General features: G+C 33.2%; 2 protein-coding genes across 5 annotated transcripts in view; both read right to left on the reverse strand.

The window, feature by feature from the left end:
- Nucleotides 1-4,626: 4,626 nt before the first annotated feature.
- On the reverse strand, nt 4,627-7,168 carry LOC105568160. Its single transcript, XM_012023590.1, has 2 exons — nt 6,987-7,168; nt 4,627-6,537 (listed from the first exon to the last, which is right to left on the reverse strand). The coding sequence occupies exon 2, from the start codon at nt 6,468-6,470 to the stop codon at nt 5,025-5,027; it is 1,446 nt and encodes a 481-aa protein (XP_011878980.1). The 5' UTR covers nt 6,471-6,537; nt 6,987-7,168; the 3' UTR covers nt 4,627-5,024.
- A 9,020-nt stretch (nt 7,169-16,188) lies between these two features.
- Nucleotides 16,189-23,605, reverse strand: part of LOC105568161 — a 31,927-nt gene continuing 24,510 nt past the window's right edge. For 2 of the 4 annotated variants that reach the window (XM_012023593.1, XM_012023592.1), the window contains 13 exons: nt 22,486-22,617; nt 21,794-22,117; nt 21,509-21,697; nt 21,305-21,442; nt 20,666-20,770; nt 19,156-19,253; nt 18,666-18,750; nt 18,472-18,603; nt 18,195-18,377; nt 17,946-18,086; nt 17,245-17,568; nt 16,973-17,155; nt 16,189-16,868 (listed from right to left, as the gene is read on the reverse strand). In XM_012023593.1, the coding sequence (XP_011878983.1) occupies nt 16,681-16,868; nt 16,973-17,155; nt 17,245-17,568; nt 17,946-18,086; nt 18,195-18,377; nt 18,472-18,603; nt 18,666-18,750; nt 19,156-19,253; nt 20,666-20,770; nt 21,305-21,442; nt 21,509-21,697; nt 21,794-22,117; nt 22,486-22,617 (2,222 nt within the window). In that variant the 3' untranslated portion in view covers nt 16,189-16,680. The remainder of the gene's footprint in view (nt 16,869-16,972; nt 17,156-17,244; nt 17,569-17,945; nt 18,087-18,194; nt 18,378-18,471; nt 18,604-18,665; nt 18,751-19,155; nt 19,254-20,665; nt 20,771-21,304; nt 21,443-21,508; nt 21,698-21,793; nt 22,118-22,485; nt 22,618-23,605) is intronic. The other 2 variants (XM_012023595.1, XM_012023594.1) reach the window with 1 other exon arrangement.

A 23,605-nucleotide genomic window follows, 5' to 3' on the forward strand; every position in this document is an offset into this window, starting at 1 on the left:
ATATTTAGTAGTTATACGTATAATTTATATTTCACATTTTACTTTTTATTCCATTGTCATATGTAAGTTTCATGATAAGAGCATACATACTCAACATAGACAGCTGCGGCATGCGAAACGAAGAAGATTGGTTTTTGGTTCGTGTCGCTACGTCGATTTTTCGCCGAGTTATAGCGTTTTAAAAATCGGGCGCGCGCGCACCATTCATGACTGAAGGCCGCGCGAGTTTTACGCAAGTAGTACGCGAGCTTACTACGTCCCCAAAAAACTGGCATAAAAACATACGACGCACACCTGTTCGGTAGTAAACATTGCCGCGCGAGACGCCGCACCAGACGCCGTGTATACGCGGCGTCTGCTGCTGCTGTCTCGGGATTAAGATCGCGAGTCGATATAATCGTCAATAACTTCGCACAAAAAAATCGCAGGAAGATGATCCTGGTCTCGTTGGAAAGCTAAGATTTCAGCGCTTCTAACGAGATAAGAATCGCTTATCTCGGATCATTAGTTTATGAGACATTATTAATAAATTCTGAGAAAATTTATTTTATCCCGAGATCGAGATTATGAATTAATCTTTCGGTTGGAATCGGCGGGGGTGGCGAAGGGCGAAGAGCCTCTATATAAGTCAATTTGTTTCTATCGAATATAAAATTTGGTTCAATTTGTTTTATGTTGTCTTTTAATCGATAGAGTTTCGTTTGCAATTGATCGATAAAGCCTTTACATTTTGATTTTTCGTTTGCACATTAATAAAAAATGTACAGTTATAAGCACAGCCACATATGTAACACGTTGTGTGTACTGTGTAACATTTCCTATTAATGTTTTACATTGTAGAGTTAGGTACATATTATTGTAAACACATGTAACATGTTTATATGTAATTTTATGTCATAATGAAAAATTGTATACATATATTTTTATTGTGTATCATATTGTGAGTTTTACTATGTAACTTTCTCTGTGTTTTTATACTTTTGTATATATTTCAAAATATGGTGTGAAAAAAATTAATTAAGTTGTAAAAATGTAAAAACGCAATTTTATCGCAAACAAAAGAGGACCGCCGATAAAAATTCGGCGGGGGTGGTGGAGACCCTCTACAAGTTGGTCTGCTTTTATCGGATAAAAATTTAATTCAAATTAAAAAAAGATGCATTATTTCATTTATAATCTGAAAATGCAATGATATAATAAATGTATATGTAGATAACCAAGTATCGAGAACAATCTTCTATAAATTTTGTTGGCAAAAGGAGTATAACGTAGCTTGTCAGCAAGATTTTATATTTTGCATTTATACATTATGTATAATTTATACATATGTCAGCAACGAAAGAATGTGAAGCGCCAGTAGTTGATTAACGCTAAAAAGAATTGTTAGACGACTTTAAGTTGGCAGATGGTTTATTTATTTAATTTACAGAAATTAATTAATTACAGAACATCGCAACTCAAAAGTTTGTTGACCACAAAACGAAATCAACGCAAGTCAATACTTACAGAGTAAAATTCTTTTCGAAAACTTGCAATATTACTTCACTGATATTAAACTAAAAAGCACAGGAGTTTGACATCGATTTTTGTTTTGATATCCACTTTTAGTTTAATATCAATGATTACTCCCGTTACTAAAAATCAATAACACTCTCGTGTTACCGACATTTCTAGCACGCAGCACGGAACACAACCAAAATTGGGCACTGCATTACCCGCTTGAAAAATGGGCGTAGCGGAATAGTTCCAAAAATGACAATGGGATGGCGCTGGAATCAGCCGAGTGAAAACGGTATTCAAGTAAAACGCCGGTGTGGCCGCTCTCGGGTTTCTCTCTGCTAGAACTCTGTTCAGACGGTTCAGACTCTTACTACAGGGACTCTAACATCGATCAGTGATTAAGTATTCGCCGAGAGCGATTACAGTTTCTTCCCGTACTTGTCGCTAACGCGTATCAGCTAACGCTAAGCGGCGAGCCGCGCCGAAGTCAGACGTGTGTTGCATTATTATTCGAACTGCCGTACGAACCACGAATAGCACGGGACGATGTGCGCGATCGTGTGACTGACGTCGTTTTCGTTTCTCGGAGTGTGCACTTGGGGATACGGGAGGCGAACCGCCGAATCGCCGTTTACCGTTCGCGCTCGCTATTTCTTCGATGTAACTTTAGTAGAGAAAGGCTGTCATTTTGTCGATTATTTATCAACAGACGCGTGAATTTAAGTGTGCGTTTATTTGAGATACATTGCGCGAGTGATATCAAAGTGATATTCGCGTCGCGAAGCCGCGTCGCTGACTCGACTCGCGTAGTATCACGCAGCAGCGCCGGAGCCGCCGGGTGACGGCGCCATGTTGGTCTGTTCGAGAAGCAGCGCGGAGTGCCGCGGACACGCAGCGGATCGGTCTCTCGCGCCGATCGGTCGTCACGAATGCGTTTCACGACGGTGGTGAGTTTAACGCCGATCGAGTTCAGCAATCGCGGCGTAGATTATACGATACTCACGCGTCGGCGATCTGCCGAGACGCGTAAATCTTGCGAGAAACTCCGTCCGGAATCTTCGGCGCAGTCGGATCCTCCCCAGTGAGAAATGATTCGTCGATCGACGTCGAAACGACGTCGAATCGACATCATTTCGACGTCGATCGACGAATTATTTCTCACTGGGTCGCGGTGCCGCGAGTATATGGCTCCAATTTTAACTCGCGTCTCTTCGCGCGTGTAGAAATACCCGAGTTTTCCACGCGTACCGCGCGACAAGAGAAATATTCGCGCGAGATCGCCCTGTTGAACGCTCGCGTTCGGTAGCGAGACGTGAAGTCTTGCGTATCTCCGAGTCCTTCTCGATGGAACGTCCCCGGTATTTCGCGTAACGCCATCGTGGCGGCTCGTATTACCGCGCGCGATTGTATCTCTTTTTCTCGCTCTCGCGTTGTATCAGAACTCGCGTCGATTAACATCGGGAGTGCCGTGTCGCGCGTTGCTTCCATATAATTAGCTTCTCTTTCGCGAGTGCCGCGTTGTGCCGAAAGTTGGTGCGAAATGGAAGGATCTGAGAGGAGGCAGCGGCCTGAGAAGCATCGAGCGACGGTGCAACTCTCTGGTGAGTACAATTATTTATGCATTATTCTTGCGTTAACCTCATTCCGCAGATTGCTTTTATCTTATTGTCTCTTCTTTTCTTTTCCTTTCTGTGACAATTATGATACAATATTTAATAAAACATCTTCTATTTCTTTAAATTAAATCGTTTATTCAAATGTTTCAGAAAATAACGAGCCAAAATGAATCGCGTTAAGTGACTTCTACGAAACTGATAATGTGGACCATCTGAGAGGAGGAGGAGGCCTGGAAGAGGCATCAGGCACCGGCGGAGCAACCTTGCGGTAAGTATTAATTTTTATTTTGTGGAAAACTGAAACTCTCTTTTTCTGTTTACTTCTATCATTGTATTTCATTATAATTTATAAATAATAACTAAAAACCACAACAAGTAATTTGAAAGTTTATAAAAGTTTATTCTTGAAAATCTTTTGCGCAAAAGATATAAATATCTAACCAAGTGGAAGGTTCAATGTCTGTAAAAATTATATTTTGCAATTCGTTTTTTGGAACATTGTTTTAACATGAATTTTTATTTCCGTATTACAGATTCAACGTAGCTACGTGGCAGATACAAACTCCGCTGTTGCGCATCTGGTTGGTAAGTCACAAATTTCTTTTTAGGTAACGAATTTACGATTAATACATCTCGTAAATCCGTTGCCTTAAAATTACTGAGTTACGACTATTAAATACTCTGTCAGTAGACAAATGATGCAATTCTATTGTATCATATAATTTATTGAATTCTATTATATCATATAAATTTATTGAATGAGGAAAGGACAATACAAATATATCAACTTGCACAAAAGGGATAGTTTGTGCCATAGCAAAAGTACGGATCAAAAAGTGAAACTTTGAATGAATTAAATAATACAAATATTTTAAGACAAAGTTAAAAATCTTATCGTTTTCCTAGTAACTTTTCCCTATTTTATTGTTTCAAATATTTTGTATAACGTAATATTTTCCATAATAAATTAAACAAATATTAAAATAATTTATTATGTGAAATAACTCGTCTTTTAATCTTGATAAATTAAGAAAAATTACGTATTTACTTTATTTATTTTCAATATTTATTAAAGATTCCTATTTCGATTCTACGAAAATATGCAATTCTTTAATTAATTGTAATTAAGTTGCTGATATGCAGTTATAGGAAACTGGTGTTAGTTATAGGAAAACGGTATACGTATATGTATATTCAATAAACAATTTCAGGCTTATACAGGGTGTTATATTAATTTATAAATATATAATAAATATATAAATTATAAACATAATAGAAACATTATATATAACTAATTTATTTAGTATAAATATATAACAAATTTATTAATAACTAAACAATAAATAAAATAATGTTACATCTATTAGAGAAATTTTAATCTTCAAAATAAATTAATTATAAAGTTTTTATTCTTAAAAAAATTAAGAATAAAAAACACTTCGGAAATATATTTTTAATTTTAATTTAAAGTTTTCAATTTAAACAAATTAAATAAATTAAATAAGTTATGTATTCTAAATAAAATATATTAACATTCTAAAATCCCTATGTTAACAAATAAATTATTTTTCTTTTCCTATTCGATATAAAACAATACTCGGGAAATACTTGAAAGATCCGTTTCTTTTCATAAATAACTCTCTCATTAATATTTCCATATAAAATCTAGATTTTATATTTTTAACACGCTTTTTAAATATTCTTTTTAATTACTAACGTCAACTTTATAATACTATCATGTACAAAGAATAAAGAAAAAATATGTCGTCAAAAAATATGTTATCAAAAAGAAAATCTTTGATTAACTCGTCGATTTTTATGATTATCAGTCTGTATAGTTAAAAAAATTCTTTCTATCATAGAAATTGAATAGATCATATAGATCTATTATAATTATATGATTTAAATCTATGCAGTTTCTGAGACTTTTATAGATGATCTGTTTCTAAGTTTGGTATGTTCATTACGTCCAAATTTTGACGCACGATCTAGACACGCGTTTAACACCGCATTCATGATAGAGAAGACACCAGGTAGCTTCACTACATAAAACAACAGGAATTTCTGTAGCGTGTACCATATTTTCTCTCGCAGACTAAAGGAATCATACAGGCGTGGCATGTTGAGTCCGAATATGTCACAAAGTTGGAGTAGAATCACCTTATAGTTAACATTTAAACGAGTGATGTAATCTACGCCCTCGTAAAGACACATGGTCATGTGTTCCCATTCTGGTGTCACCGTACGTAAGTTCGGTTTCACCCATTGCTCGATAAAGTCTTGAGTTCGCTGGCGCACGTCTTGCAAACTACCGCGACAGAAATTGTACTGATCTTCGATGCCCAACAGATAGCCTAGCCCACGCCAGAGGTGACAAAAAGCCTCCAGATCTTCATTGCTGGCGTCGTGTATCCCGAACTGTTCCGGATAAAGCACTATCAGACCCATGCAGGCGAACTGCGTGCCCGACATGTCGCCCTGATTCAGACCTCTCGTTCTCGCCATTGTGTAAGGACATTGTTGGTTCTTCATCATTGGACACGTGTCTGCAAAATCCTTTTTGATCTTTCCCAGTACAGGACACCATGCGTTCTGAATCTTGCTTTCCTGGTCAATCTCCTCGAAATTTTTCCGACACAATTTTTGTCTCATGACGTAATGTAATTTTCGCACTCTCTGGATGTCGCGATAGGCTGGTGTTTTCTTGCACCAAGGGTCGCTTGTGTACCAGTTTCTGAATGTCTTGATCGTCTTGAGGTATCGCGTAAAGGAACGATAGGGAGTATTTAACTTATGACTGAGAATCAGCGGTTTCAATCCGTCAGAAAAGCAAAATATCTGTATCAGACTCATCAGATTGCTCAATGAGATTACGCTGAAATAACGCCGGGCAAAGCACTGTCCACGATAAAACTTATGCATGATCAGCCAATCCGGTTTCACATTTGCTTCTCGTCCACAATCTCCATTTTCGAAAACCGCCGGCAAAACGTATCTCAAAGATTCGGGTATGTTCGGGAAGTATTTGTCGATATTATTCATTAGGTGATTGTACTGCTTCTTGAGGGCCCACTGGTCGAAATGTTCTGGTAACTGGTTGTTGTTGAGTTCTAGCTTGCATTTTGTTACGAATTCTTTACGCTCGTTGAGAGAGTCCATTAAATTGTTTGATTCGTCACAGGTGTCCAAAGAAGAATCAAAGCCGCTCGAAAAACCGCTGTCTCTGCTTTCCTCGATCTTGACTTTGAGGTAGCTGTCATCTGCCACATTATCACTCGATAAATTCTGTTTAGAGTAGTTTTCGTCGCTCGTGATAATCAGTGTAGGCACTTGCAATTTCTGTGATTTCGACATTTTAATACTTAAAGTTTCTTTGGGATCCTTAGAATATTTAAGTATCTTCTGACTGTTACTGTCGAATCTGTAAAAAAATTGTACAAAATGAAACATAGCAATTACATATATAAATTAAAGATTATTAAGTTAATAAAGAAAGCTATCTCGGTAGAGCGTATAAATAACAATACTAAAATAACAACTATATCCACTGCACTTCGATACGTTAAAAATTTTTTCTTATTCATTTGAATTCAATTTGAAAAATATGAAAAATATATAACAATAAGATTTTAACTCGTTACAATTAATTTTTTAATTATAGTAAGCGGACAGGCAAAACGATATGTCGAGCAAACACCATGCCTGGTTAAAAAATGTTAAGTATAGTATGAATATCGGAGATAAGGATAATTTCGTTCGTTCATTGCCGATTGTAACAAGTTATCATTGACAAAGCGAAATTTTTTAAATAATTAACTTACCAAAATTAATTTATTTTATACGTACTAAAGTAAAAAAATTTCTACTTACGCTATGAAGAAGAATTCGAGACCTTGGGTTTCTTGAAATGTTGCACGTTAACTTAGAAGTTCAATACTATTGATTCAATACTGTTATTTTACTTAAACAATATTTAGTACCGTATAAACTTCGCACACTCTGTGAATGGATTTGAAACACTGGATTTGAAGAACGGACAGTCAATATATAAGCCGAGAAGTTCCCCTTCTCTTACTGAATTCAAAACATGAATTAATTAAGAGAGGGGAATTTAATGAGTTATCAGTAACGTCGTCGCTCACTTAATCAATAACAACGTATCTCAATTACGTGTAATTGAGACGTATTGTTCTTATTAACGCGATAATGAAATTACGAAGTTCTAAACATGCTTCTTCGCAGATTCATGTTTCACAAGAGATTTAAGATACTTTATGGAAGATACCTTTCTGTCTGTATTGCGGCGCATATCATCAGCGAGTGTTCTTCAGTTTATCTTAATTATCGTAAAGTATTTTCAGATAATTTTTATCAGAAAACATTATATAAAAAACTTTTATAGTGGTTGTAAAACTTTTATAGTAATTATAACAACCTATTAGTATATGTAATTACATATTTCGTAAAAGCACAAATTGCTTTTGTGCTTTTACGAAATTTAGAAGACTTGTTAACGTCAGTACGTAAAGATAAACTTTACCTCAACAAGTCTTCTAAATTTCGTAAAAAGCACAATAGCAATTACTTATAGGTTTTTACAACTACTGCTATAAATAGTTTTTAATAGAATGCTTTCTGGAAAAAATGTTTGAAGAAACTCATGTAGTCATGCCAGATATTTCAATTTATATCGAATGATTTTGATAATTGAAACATTAACATATATCTTTTAATTATTGTATAATACGATCATATCAGAAATGTTGACAAATTCTTCTAAAATTTGGGTCGGACTCTATTTGATTTTTAGGACAATAGAAATTCTAAAGTTTTATCTCGTTGCGTACTTAGTGATACAGCAAAGATAAAGTTTTGTAACGTGATTAGAGACTTTTGTTATTAAATTACATATATACAAATGAATGCGTATACAGCACTGTTGCGTATATTACATGTAGTTTTTGATCAGTTCAAATAACGACATAATAATATACATATATCCTGATTTCTTATAATATGAGCCGCAGACTTGGAAGAAACGCAGAATAAATGTACATTAATTTAACATGCAGATTTATTAGAGTGATTGCGAATAAGTTCTCGTATTGTCGGAAGTGAGTGTAATTATGAGAGAGATCTCAAAATCTCTTTGAAATCTTATTGTTAATCAAAATCAATAAGTTTCTTTTGTATTTTAAGAATAATCGAGTTCTCACAATAAGAAACCGTAAATTAGATTCATTTAGATGCTGGAGTAATGGGATGTACCTAAATTAAAACAATAATACGAAACAAGTACAGAAGGTTGTAGCTACAGTGTAGTAATGTTGTAAGATTGCAGTATAATGTTGTAGAAACATTAAAACATTGTTGTAGGAACGTAACTTTGCATAGTTCGAACAATGTTACAGCAACATTTTGAAAATATTGTGAGCAACCTTTTAAATCGCCCTATATCGTAGGATGTATTTAAGTAACTTAATTGATGAACATATTAGTTTTTTACAAATGACATAATTTTTACTATAAACAAATGCCTTTTTGCACTTCTCTCCTCCATCTATAAGTTAAAAATGTAATAATTTGATTTATTTATAAAACAAGATCACATTAAAAGATAGGGTATAATATTTCCAATTTCAACCAAAAATATCTTACAATTAATAATCATTGTGCTAAGCTCACTTAAAATATATTTTAACAGATATAATTTCGTTAATCTCTAACATATAATATTAACTCTGTGTCAAGAAGTTAAACCCGAAGTTGTTTACACAGTCGTGTAAACAGGTTTGTGTCTTGCAAGTATAATCATCTCTTTAATATTTTCTTCCTCCTTCTCTTGGAAAGTGATTCAAGAGTTCTCGATGTTTGTTATCTTCTTGACGTCAATCATTATGACGTCGAATATTTCAGTAATATTCCCTATTATACAGGATAGGGAAAATCACTGAAAGAGGAAAATATTTGTAATTGTAAACATGAAAGTTGGAGCAAGGAAAATGTGAAAGACTTATTTTTTATTTTAATAATATTTTATATCTGGGGAAAAAAGGAGAAAACAAACAGTAAAATTAAACTATTTTCCAAACTTAAAATCAAGAGACAATGTTTTATACTGTAATTCTTAATTTAAGATTAATTCAAAGTTGGTAACTGAGTGTTAATATCAACTAGTAAGAATATTCTTAAAGTCGCCAGAAGTAATTAATAAATTAATAACATCAGTGAGTTTTATTGACCGTGTCTGGCAGTATAATAAACTTTATGTGTAATGCAATGTAGAATATTCTAATTAATAATAATATTCTGTTTTTAATATTTAATTGGTAAAATACTGCGAAACAAAAGTAAATAATATATGCATAATTCTATTTTAGTAAGGATTGTCAAGTTGTAAGTAGGTATACTATAATTTATAATTATTAATTATAAATATCACATAAAAATCGCTAGGTATTGATCTCCTGTTCTTCTTTATGGTTTTAGGCAATAAAGAATTAAATTATATACATATACAGGGTGTTGAAAAAAAAGGGTTACATACTTTGATAAGAGGTAGTATTGGTCAAAACAAGAAGAAAAGGTCTAATTAACATGGGTCCTAAGACTAATATCTTCAGAGATACAAGCTATTTTGTTATTTGAGCTCTTTGTCATTTTCTTATTAGTCGTGTCATCTTTAGACTGTAATGTTCTCTCTCCTGATATTTACGTTTGGTTTGCAATAGACACCACAAGTCAGGAAGATAAATAATTACATTTCATAAAATAAAAATTGTTTCTTTATCTCTCTTTGTTTATTTCTTGTTTTTAAAGTACCTAGAAAAAAGAGTGCGTAAAAACAAGAAATAAACAAAGAGAGATAAAGAAACAATTTTTATTTTATGAAATGTAATCATTTAGCTTCCTGACTTGTGGTGTCTATTGCGAACCAAACGTAAATATCAGGAGAGAGAACATTACATTCTAAAGATGACACGACTAATAAGAAAATGACAAAGAGCTCAAATAACAAAATAGCTTGTATCTCTGAAGATATTAGTCTTAGGACCCATGTTAATTAGACCTTTTCTTCTTGTTTTGACCCATACTACCTCTTATCAAAGTATGTAACCCTTTTTTTTCAACACCCTGTATATGTAATGATATAGATAAACATGTACATACGTCAATACTAGTTAAAAGTTTATTAATGTCATTGATTTTTACACAACAGTTCGTGAAAACGTATGAGTATTATTCCTAAAGTAAAGAAATAAAAAAAAGGGAAATATTTAATATATTATAGCAAAGCGGTATGAGTGAAGAGGGATCAATTGTATGATTCATATTTTCTATTTCACTCTTCCACGCAATTAGTCGCAAGAGGTTGCAATCTTGTTGCCACTGATTGCGTTATGGGAAAATCAAGTAAAAAAATATGAATCATATATGGTAGTTATCTTGTATCTTTCTTGGTCATTGTGCAATAATAACTTTATATTCTTTATCTTTTCTAAGCTGTGGCTTAAATGTTCCATTTTTGTTACGTTTTATTTATTTCGATCTCTTCTGTATGTAAATTTTTCTATAAAAGAATTAATGTAAAATACTATTGAGAAAAATATTTTGGTATTGTCGAAAATGTTCTTATTACATTGATACATGTATATTATGCATAGTTAATGATGTAACAATTGTATAAATTATTACATCATTATCAAGTTGTAGTAAAAGATATTAATTCTATTTTTAAACATCACTGATCTTAGGTATATTTCTTTCTTTGATAAAACATGCATGAGAATTGAAAAGAAGCATTTTGTAGATAAGGCAGAAAATGCGATAAAAGTTGATTACAGAGACTATATGCAAACTCGTGTCTATTTTATCTAAAGTGTTTTTTGTCGACCCAACTGGCGGGAAACTTTATTCGTGAATCTTACATCCATGAAGTTTTGACCATCCGGATTGTGGTCCTTATCAAGTGATTGGTAATAGTTAAAATTCTTATTACAAAAAATATTACCCCAGCCAGGATTCGAACCTGGGCCCTCCCTCAATCCGTGCGGGCGTCTTAAAACTTCGTGGATGTAAGATTCACGAATAAAGTTTCCTGCCAGTTGGGTCGACAAAAAATACTTTAGATAATGTTAACTATTCACTGGCGAGGTAAGTCTCTTATTTCCATCATGTCTATTTTGCAACAAAATGATATGGAAATACAACATCCGCGACTTAACATTTTTATATATGTATATAAACAGTGTACATTAAATAAATATTGATTATGCATGTTTTATAAACAATGCGTAAAATCATATGTATGAAAGATCAGGAACGTTAATTGCAATAATTTAAATTACATAACTTTGATAACGTATTTTACATGATACATTTTTGTATAATATCACAATTACATCAATATGATGAAAACACCTTCAGTAATTCCAATTTTTTTTCTCGATACTATACATGCTTCGGCAAAAGAGTGAGAGTGTGAATTGTAATTTGGGAATAATAAACTGATACATAGACATATATAAATATTAATTGCGTAATACATAAATGTGAACTTATAACATATTAAAAAATAATTTATAAATATGTATTTTTTCTAACAACTGTAATTATGCAAAGCGACCAAAAGTTCAAAACTAAAAAGAAAAAGAGTCATTAAATGCATTCGTTCATCTTTGAACGAATTCGATGGTTTAGAGAGAAAAAAAGATTAAATCACAAGTGGCTCATCGAGAGGAAATGTAGCAACGGAGGCTGAAAGTCCACTAACGTCATTAACGACGTCACTACGTCGTAGAAACGCATAAAACTTCGAGGAATCACAGATATCTAAAGAAGAGTAAACAATAAACCGGTATTGTGTGTTATGTGAACGAAGTTCAATGTATTGCATTATGGAAGATCAAGACGAATGAGATATATGACTCACATTAATCATGTTGTGTCTTTTATACATTGTACGACGTACGTAATAATGCCACGATTAACACTCGAATACTTTCGCATTAATTGTTACAAAATATGTAGACGCTGTATCAGCACTAGTAATTATTGCATACAAATTATGTTTATGTAATATAGATAGGAAAACATAGATTGGTTCTGCTCATTCTGTAAGTTTCTCTGAATAATGGTGTTCCATTCAAGGAAGGCCAATAAAGTTAGTAGACCGATATACATACCTGCTCGTATATACTTCTCAACTGAATTGTGATTACGATGGTATAAAAATTTATTACTTATTTGTTGCTCTAAAAATATTAATTCGAACTTATTCTGCTCACTCTGTTGCTTTGTAAGTTATTGTGAAAATTATGTTACGCTAAAGAAAGAGTTAGCGATACTATAGAGGAAAGTCCTCTATTATGAAATAGGATTCTAAAATGAGACAGTAGATTTTCAATGTCCAAATTCAATCACAAATCTTTTTTCGCAACGATTACACGATCTAACAATCAATTTTCCAATAAACAGATTTTACTCCAAGGCAATAAATGTATGGTGGAACCAACAGATGATATTAATTTAGCAGAAACTCCGCTTTTTTATATTGAGAGCCTATCCTATAATAGGCGACTTTCCTTTATACATATATTAATATATACTTGGAGGATTTTAGCATAAGATGTTCATTCACTTGTATACAGATAGATTTCATTAAATTGAAAAATTCTGTATCATTTTTCGAAGAAGCACGTAAAATTTTAGGCTGTTAGTTGGTCTGCAATGATATGAAGGTCTGCAGATCAGCGTGCATCCGCGTGATTCGATGAAGAGAACCGGTTCAGCGATTATTGTTGTTGTGCACGCAGCGGAGCATTGGGAATCTTGTAAACAATAACAGTTACTTGACTGACATATTTCTAAATTGATGCCGTTATTTATGTAGTGTTTCTCCCAATTCCTCGCCTTGTAACAACAGTAACTGCTGGACCGAATCTTTTCGTCGAATCGCACAGACGCACGTTGGTTCGCAGATTTTTTCAGTTTAACCCGCTCTACCTACCCACCTTACACTTTTTCGAAAATATAAATCCTGATCACTACATTTTTATTTTAAATAATTCTGGATAACAATAAATTAAATTAGAAAGATAGTCAAATAAATTGATTTAGAAAGATAGTTTAATGCATGTGAAATTTGTTCAATTTTTGCAATTCTTAAAAGAGTTTCTAATTTCACTTTGGTATCAACAGATGACCAACAAATATCTTAATTTTTCTGATCAATTTTTACGTGTTATTTGAGGTGTAAAACTTGTTTTATATGCATAAAATGTTTATTATTTCAATCAATCCAGTAAATTAATAAATGACATTAGGAAATCTTATAAGTCACCAGAATTAATTAAAAATTTCAGAAGATTACTTGACCATGTCTGGCAAATTTTTATGTTCGAACTTACAACGTTTCGACTATTATTTGTGGTCCTTCTCAATCATGTGACAGTCATGTTCAATCGTTCGTGGAATCAAGATCAGCTCCTTTGATTTACTATACTGATTTACTGACACAATCATCACTTAAGAAGGACCACAAATAATGGTCGAAACGTTGTGAGTTTGAACATTAAAATCTGCCAGACATGGTCAAGTGATCTTTTGAAGTTTTTAAATTAGTAAATTTGCTGAGTAACTTAATATTTTTCTAAATAAGACTAATTGCAAAATGGTACAGGACTTTTCCGTTCATCTCGATCCGTTCTACCTTCTCAAAAATTTTGTCGGATATGGAAAGACTCACCCTGTATAATGTAAAAACATATAAAAAGAATTTCGATGGCATTTACTATTATAATTAATTAATTTAATTTTCCTAATTAATTGGCGATAACTCATAAACTGTCTGACCGATATAAACGATCTTGAGCCATTGAAGGCATTAGAGTCTTAGCTTTCAAATACAGAGCCGGCGTTAGGTGCGTGCAACCGGTGCGTCGCACGCGGCCCCGCGGTTTGATTGGCCTCGCGATTTGAACAGATTCGCGGTTTGATCAGTTCCGTTTTCGCGCGCTAATCAAGTAGCTGGTTTCGTTTTTTGTTTCCACCTGGCCTCGCTAAGCTCAGTACTGGCTCAGATTATATTAATTCTGGGGTGATTATATTAATTTATGATCTTGGCGGTGGCAGATTGTCCAATATCGGGAATTTATAGCAGTAGTTTGTCATTGCCGAAAGTCTATGAGCAGAATTAAAAAATGTAATAGTTTTTGAAAAAAATTTAAGAAGCCTTAAATTTCTAAAATGTAAAATTCCATTTAAATATTAGTTTTCTTGAACATTAGAAAAATATAAAGAAAGAGAAGCATGCTCTTAATATGAGATACTCCGAGAAATCGCTAATAAAGTGCAAAGTATATTAGTATATTGCAATTAGAAAATTTTATTGAATGTTTCTAAAATACAAATGTAATGAAGATGCTTATTTGCAATAATCGCAAATCCACTTATACCCAATACTTACCACTTACACACTGACTTATATCAGTATACTCCAAATCTCTTCGACGTTTATCTTTTTGTCGCTTATTACCGACTCATTAAGTTGTTGATCCGCATTTGGTGTCTGATCCGCATTTGGTGTCTGATCCGAATCAACTTACCCTACTTGAAGATAACCTATGCTTACTCGAGCATAAGTTATTATATCTCATATTATGAGTATCTCATATACCTACGAGCCACATGCTTTGCGGTTTCGAAATCACCAAATTTAGTCTCCGCAATGAATTAAGTAATTCAACATATCCCTTATTTTCCTAATAATACGAGTCTACTCTATCACTGCATGCAGAATTTATTGCCAAACATTTATTTATTGTATAATAAATAAGGTTTAAAGACTCACCTCAATGGAGCTTGACAACATCCAATTTTATAAACCTTTTTGCGCAACGATTACTCGCATGATAATCTAATAAAAATTCTGCACTAAATAAATTTCACTCTAAAGGGCAATAAATTCATGGTGGAACCACCAAATGGTGCCTACTAGTTAAGCAGAGTTTACTTTCTCATGTTAGGAACCTATCTCATAATAAGGAACTCCTGGACTTTTCAACATACATTCTAGATTCGTTCATTTTTGCATTATGGGTATCTTTTAAGTCACAAGCTGCTAAAAGAATGGTTGTAACAATTTTATATATTTTTATGTTATTTTGAAAAATGAATTTATAATATATTTTCGTGACTGAAATATAATCCACATCGCAGAATCAAAAGAGTATTCAAAAGAATTATAATACATAACGTGCGTAATTATTATCTATCTATAATTTTGCGAACAATCTAAAAGGATATTCGCTTTTCATATAATACGTCATTATTCGCGTTCGCATTGTAATTCTATTCACACTTGGCAGATGGAAATGACATTTTATCGGTTTGGAGTTGGTCCAAAGTTGCGCTTCTTATTTATTATAGTAACGATGACACCACCAGTCTCCCTCGTGAGATAAATATATAAAAATAATCTTTTCTTCGTTGCGTCGTTAATTATATCATCAGAAGTTAACGATTATTAATTATTGCGAAAAATTGGCTGGTATAAGAGCTACCGTACATAAACTAAGGAAGTTTGTACGATCGCGGACCGCTGTCATACATATTAGTCATTACATTAACAATAATAACATAATAATTATATAATATAATAATAAAAAATAATATAATTATAATTACGATTATAATGGTAATATAACAGCAGTAATAAATATATTAATAACAGTATCAGTATAGCGATTATTTTTAGGCGAACAATAATAATATTATTAACGAGATAATAACAGATGACAGTAATCTTACTAATAACAATAGTAGTCGGTAGAGATTGAAGGTATTCCTTACTGGATGAAGAACAATAAATGGCGATGAAGATCTTCGTTGATATTTTTGCCATAAAAATCTTCAAACCAACTATGCCAACTCTTTAGGATTCGCGATACTAGGTGGGCCAAGTGAACAAACATTTTATATTACAGTAGGCTTCCTTAATATTATATATATATCTTGTGTGTGTGTGTGTGTGTGTGTGTGTGTGTGTGTGTGTGTGTGTGTGCGTGCGTGCGTGCGTGTGCGTGTGTGTATTATTACATATTATATCTGTTTATAATATAAACATTAATATCTTTTTCTGTGGGAAGAATGTAATAGTATCGATGTTAATTTGCTAAAATAATCTTTTAGCTCGTCTGATGAACTCGCATTTTACAATATCCGAGAGAAACTTGTAGTTCGCGCTACATACGCGCGAGTACTTTTCAATTCGAAGTACCATGGCGAAATTCAATAAACACATTCTCTCCCTCACTTTCACGCAATATCATTTAACGTTTGACAGCGGCCCGGACATGCTCGCGGGTAGGCCGTTCGCTTCCGTTTCCGGTCATCGTTACTTGTCGCGTGAGCGCTGTTAAATTGTTCGTTCCGGACGAACCTATCCACACATAATTGTGTACGGGAATCAGAAAAAGTATTGAGAGTACCGGGCGACACACAGGCGCGAGAGTTCACGAGTCCTGTCTTTTACTTTACTTGTCACTTTTATATTTCCGTGCGTTCACGCCTGCTTGGGATGCGCGACAGGCGCGGTCGGCTCCGTGCGGAAACACGACAGAAGGAAACCGGTGTACATGAGGAAAAGGATGGTAATGGCAATCAGCAAATACATATAGATATTCAGTTCCGGCTGTCGATATCTGTTCTTGCGTAACCACTCGAGAACGTCCAGCTCTTTGTGCAAATTACCTACAATTAAAACACAACCGAAGAATACTGAAGAAGAACCTTAATAATAAGCTACATAGTTTTTTACAATATATCTTTTACATTCACCCCGCTAAGTTTCCTACCTCTATAGATGCTAGGGAAACGTTTGCGGAAATAAACGATCGCGGGAAGCTTGGTGACTCCCCATTTCCTAGCAAATCTGGGATCTGCCATTTTGACGAATGTAATATCCAAATTGTCGGTTTCACCATCAATTTCTTCCAATTTTTCGTTCACCTCCTCGCTTTCTGGGCTGTCGTGTTCATCTAGAAACGATAAATAAAACTCGACATAATTGTCAAATATAATATCACACAATTTGTACTTTTCGAATTTATAATTTATATTTGCTCACAAAAGAAGACTGCGAGAAATTCGTTCTCGTCCAACAATTTGTCTAGCATCTTTCTGTTAACTTCCTCAATCTCATTCTTAATCTCAAACACATCTTGAGAAGTGAGCCATTGCAGGATCTTGTCTTCCTGCATGAGGTCACCGTCGTATACAAGTGGCGTTTTCTTTCGGAAGTACACGAGGGACGGAACGTTGTGAATACTATATTTTTCAGCAGCCTCTGAACTGGAGATTTTAACGAAATCTATACCAAAAAGATCAGCTTCGCCGTCGATTTTCTCTAGTGCTTCCATAATTTCATCGCATTCCGGACAATCTTCGTCATCTAGAAAATATACGTTTGCGAGTGTATCTACACAGCTCTCTTTTTTCTTGAACTTTCCTTGAACTGGGATTCTTGAATTAATTTCGAGTATATTTTTGCTTTATTGAGAAAAAGAACTTTTGGAAAACTAATCTTTATGGAAATAAATATGTGATAAAATCATATTTTCTAATTAGTTTCAACTTTTACTTTGACAGAGTTTAATTATATAAAAAAATATATATAATTGAAAAGTGTAAAATTGCGATATCTCATAACTCGTTTTGATATTTTTGAAAATGAATTCAAAATAAGAAATTTTTTAAGTTAAAACGGAGATGTGCTTAGTGAGGAATTTTCTACACAAAAAGTTGAATGTCGCAAGATTGATTACATACAAAAAAAGACGGCCAGGAAAGGAGATTCGTCGAGAAGTCTCTCTAGCATTCTATCATTGACGGACTCTATTTCATCGGCCAATTCTCGATTGTCATCGTCAATCAACCACTCGAGGACGGATTCTTCGTTTTGAAGATCCCCTACGCATGCAACATTTTAAAAATCTTGATTCTTATTCGTTATCAGAACAAGAATGTTAATATATAATCAAGAATAAACAAATATCGAGAAGCTATAGATAATGAAACCTTCAAAGAGAAGAGGATTGCCATTTCGGAAATAAACAAGAGCCGGGAACGTCTTGATCGAATATCGCTTAGCGAGCTGTGGATCCTGAATTTTCACCATATGAATTCCAAATACATCGCATTCATCATCGATTTTTTCCAAACCTTCTAGAATCTCGTCACATATATGACAACTTTGCTTGGCTACAAAGAAATCGATGTTACTGTTATGATTCATACATCAAAAGTAATAATCAACGTGCATTTTAATCTTACAATTAAATTATAATTAACTTACTGAAATAAACAGCTAAATATTGAGTCTCCTCGACAGATGTTTCTAGCATCATTCGTGTGATCAATTCAATCCGATCTTCCGTTCTTTGAGTGATTAGCCATTGTAACACTTCTTCTTCGACAGAGAGATCCCCTATAAACAAATAATTGTAAATAAATTCACTATCGGAGAAGCTAATTGCTAAAACTGCAAACCTGCGAACACGTTTGGTACTTGATGCTCGAAGTAGACTAATACTGGTAAATCAGTTACTCCATAATCTTCAGCAACTTTGAAATCCTGCAAAAGTAAAAGATATTTTCTTATACATAGATGAGTCAGTAGCGGTATTTGAGAGAAAAATTATTTATAAAATATAACTAATATTAGTTATATTTTTAAATATTACATTTTTATATTAGTACTTTTGATTTTTAAAAAGATTGTAATATATTTAGTTAGTAAAATATTATTATTAAATGTTATACGAGCTTAAATTAACTTCTCAATTTTCATATTAAAATTTTTTATGGGAATAAAAAGTTAATAGAAATTTTTATTTTACACTTCCGATTTTACAAAATACAAAACTACTTTTCTCTTGTCTATCAATAATGAATTAACTTATTTATTTGACGTAAAAAATAATAAAGTGTAAAAATCGAAAAGAAGCAACTTTGATATAACACTAACGTTTCTACTTACTTGCGTTTTTACAAATCTAATGCCGTGTCTATCACAATCATCATCAATGTTCTCCAATTCCTCGAGTATAGCCGCACATTGCGCACAATCTTCTGGATCTGAAGAGAGACTTTGTTATTATCAAATTTTTATCGCGAATTTACGGTCACTAATCTGCTTAATCCACTAATAATAATCTATTTATATAGAGGCGAGACTAAATAACGGAATATTGCATATCGATATTGTTGATGTAAATGGTCTACTCGATACGAGGGAGAAATCTGCTAAATACAAGGCAAATACACGTAATAAAGTGTGAGTAGTACTGCGGCAAAGGTCGGACGATCATCTACGATCTACATGTGTAATGCTTGAACTCTCAGCGATATTAGAGCATCTGTCTCGTCGACGAAATAAGCGAGAGAGAATTTTGCATGCTCATCGGGATCTGTAGGTCACTACTGCTTGGCTGCTTGTGTTCTGTTCTCATGTCGCATGCTTTGCTCTCGTGCACGTGCACCTGTGTAACTGTGTAATTGTACATAAAGAATATATTAGAGAGAAAGAGAGAGAGAAAGAAAAGACAGAGAAAAGAATACGTTGTTTCTTTTCTAGGAGAAAGCACCCTACAAATGTTTAGCCTAGAAAGTGGCCTAGAAAGATTCTACGTCCACAATTGTTCTCATTAGCTATAAAACAAGAATAATTGGGGGAACACTGATGGTTAAAAGAGAATAATATTCTGATATTTTCATAATTAAACATTTAAAAAATTTACTTTTATATTTAGTCGGTATATTTAAAGTACACAAAGTTATCTTGTCGATCATCAGTGTTCTTTTATCTTTAATCTTTCTTACGAAAAAAGCGCATGCACTACGATAGCACGCATTACATTTCAAAGCTTTTCCGGATTCCGGCAAAGCTCGCGTATATTGCGTACCGATAAATCGCACGTGATTATACACGGAGAAAATAGTTTTTCGGTTCAGTATATTTTATGAGAATATCGTCAGTTATTAAACAGATAGCGAAAGGATTTATTAAGAATGTTAATTTTATTTACTAAACACAGTTGTATAACACTTATTAATTATTTTGCTATAATTGATTAATTCTTCTTTTACTATCAAAGTAGGAAGTTTGATTATAATGACAAAATGCATCAGTCTTCTGTTTAAAAATATGTAGTCAACTGTTTTTTCGTTAAAACAAACAAATTTATGCTTTTACAAGCAAATTTACCAAATAAACTAGGTTTTGTAATATCAAAGAACAAAATGTGCTTTTACACATATCGAATAATCCGACGGTTGATTTTTTTCTCCGTATATGTTTTGTGCATGTGCTAGGACTAAACCTCGGTTATCTATGATCGAGATAACTGAAACGTAGTCTATACATATGTAAATCATAGAAAAGTGGAAAGAGGAGAAATAGAGAGATGTAGGAAGAGAGAAAAAGAGACGTAGACAGCAAGGAATCTCAAGGCATCGATAAATTTTGATCTTGCTTTGATCTGTTGTACCATCGAGGTGCTCGGTCGCCTCTGCATGTTCCGCGGTCCTGTGCTCCCTGTGGCGCTGCTTGCGGTACGTTTTTGATTGGCACATGTCGCAAAGCGTTCTGTTCCCTACGGCATCAGTACACAAAGTGTACAGCATCGGAGCGAAAGTCGACAGCGATAGATACATAATAGAAAGAATTAGGAGAAAGAGAGTGAGAGAGAGAGAGAGACCAAGACAAATAATCCTTTTGTTAGGGATAGTTAGTGACTCCTTCATTACAATCGTAATTATACGAAGATTAATTATATAAAGATTAATAACGTGAGGAAATAGAAAGAAAGAAAAATCACAAGTTTAGGAAGATGTATCGCGAAATCAATATCCCTTCGACATTCCGCAAAGTCGCTCTTTTACGAAAAATCTTCCTGACGAAATGCAGTTTTTTATCCAATCTCGCTGTTTACAGGGAACATATGTGAAACAAACTAGCGCTGTCAGTTATCACTGTCAAAAAATGTTGGTTAACACGATAATCACATATAAATTAATAACGTAATTAAAATCAAGTAAATAAAGGAAGAAAATAGAATGCGCGAAGCTATTAACAATAGCTTTCTGGTCATTTATCATGAAGTTATTCGGGACATTCAGAAACTTACAGAAGTATACGGCTAAAGATTCCGATTCTCGTATCAAATTTAATAGATCCTCGCCTTCCAGAGCCTCGATTGCCTCACCCGAAGGATCCTTTTGCGTCATCAACCATTGCAAAATCTGTTCCTCGTCGTACAGATCACCTGTTAAAACAACCTTTTTAATTTTCATCAATCTCACTTCGGAAATTCGTGTGGTTCGTCTTGTACCTGCATATATAACTGGTTCCTTCGAACCCATCTTGAAGAACAGTATAGCAGGTAAGGCGAAAACACCATATTGCTTAGACAATTGTTTGTCATCGATTTTGACAAATTTAATACCGGCATTGTCAGCTTCGTCGTCGATATGTTCAATTTCCGCCAATACTCGGCCACACTGTTTGCAGTCGTTGCTGTCTAAACAAACGCGCAACATATTAGAAATGATAAAAGCAGTCATAATTGTCCTTATTACATATAGTATTACATTGATTAATATATATTGACACTCACAAAAAAATACAGCTAAATAATCGGTCGTCTGTCGGACTTTCTGAAACATCTTCTTGTTGATACGCTCTATGTGGTCGGTGAGCTCCATATTTTCCGGGTTGGTCAACCAGTCGAGGATTTCTTCCTCGTCGTCGATATCGCCATCGTAATTAATGTTCTTACCCTTGCGGAAGTAAGTAATGCCGGGTGGGTTTCGAAAACCGTATTTCTTCGCCATTAACCGATCCTTCATCCTCACGATTTTTATTCCGTATTCCGCTGCCTCGTCGTCAATCAATTCGATATGCCTAAGCACCCTGGGACTCTCTGGATCTTCCTCTTTGTCTGAATATTTTTCGTTACGTAATGGTCGTAATGTATAAAATCGTACGTGAATATAAACTTATAATATCTCCTACTGATTATTCTGATTGCAATATAAACATTTTGTTCTAAGTTTGTTAAGTGCATAATGATAAAATAGTATTCAATTGTCTAAAATCAGGTTTCTTGAAAATCAAACGTGAGGTAAAAAATTTTTAATCTACACTTTCGATTCATTTCTTCGTATAAAATTCATTAAAAACGAAACATCTTATTAAAAAAATGATAGATTATATACCTAAAATAAAAATAAATAAAATAAAAGAATTAAGTTTTCTTATTGCTTGCTATTCTTATGTGAAATACGTTGATTTGAAATTGCTTCTTACAGAATATGACAGCGAGAAATTCTTTTGTCTCGATGTATTTGAAGAGAGTCTCACGGTCGATTTCTTCAATGCTCTCATCAGTTTTCTGTTTCACCATCCATTCGAGTACTTCAGTTTCGTCGAGAAGATTACCTAAATGTTATACATGGCCTAGTTGACAATACGTCATTTATACTTGTTCAATATTTGACTTATCAAAATTGAATTAATGCTGAAACAAATAGTATCTTCTCCGAAATTCGAGAAAAAATTCTAAAATTCTAACATAAGCTATTTAGATATTTTCTTTAACACTATTAAGAAAAATACAACAAAGCTCTATAAATTATCCAAAACTACAACTTTTATTGCACAAATATGTACGGGATGTTTTATAAAACGCGGATATAAATTCTAAATTTTTTAAATTTAACCCTAATAATGAGAAATGTTGTTAAAACAAACACTTATTTTATTTTGTTTCGAGTTTTATTTAATGTGTCTCTATATCTTTCATTACAAATTAATTGTAAACTAGCATTGATTTTACTCTATCTTACATTTTATTTACCATATGTTAGTTATTCAATAATTTAAACTTTAATATTCTGTAAATTATTTCCTAAACGAAAACAATATGTAGTAAAAAATTAACAGTTTTATGGTAGTTTATCTTTAAAATGATAATGACAAATTCAATATAGAGTATTATTAAATATGTATTTTTCAGAATATTTACAAGCAAAATTGTATATTGAAGCCTAAGATCTCTATTTTGTAAAGGATTTTTCTGAAAACTGATTTCAACAATATTATGCTAGTTTACAATTAACTCTAAATATAGGAAGTATTTAGATCTATCATAATAATTTATTTTACTAAAAACATATACAATAATATTTTGATACATCAATAATTTATTTTTATGTTGACGTTGTTCTGGAATGGCTATTCATTTCGGTTTTTTATAAACTGTTTTACTGCAGAAATATGAAAATTTTTATAATGACAAAGTTGTATACTTTTCTAATGTAATTTTATCACCACATAAAATTAAAAAAATTGCAAATTACTTGTTAAGGGATTGTATTTTTTTAAGGATAGTAATCTTTAACAAATTAAGTTAAAGCATTTAAACTTA

Source organism: Vollenhovia emeryi, unplaced genomic scaffold (genome assembly GCF_000949405.1).
Source record: "Vollenhovia emeryi isolate VEMERY1.0 unplaced genomic scaffold, V.emery_V1.0 DF939131.1, whole genome shotgun sequence".
Lineage (NCBI taxonomy): Eukaryota > Metazoa > Arthropoda > Insecta > Hymenoptera > Formicidae > Vollenhovia > Vollenhovia emeryi.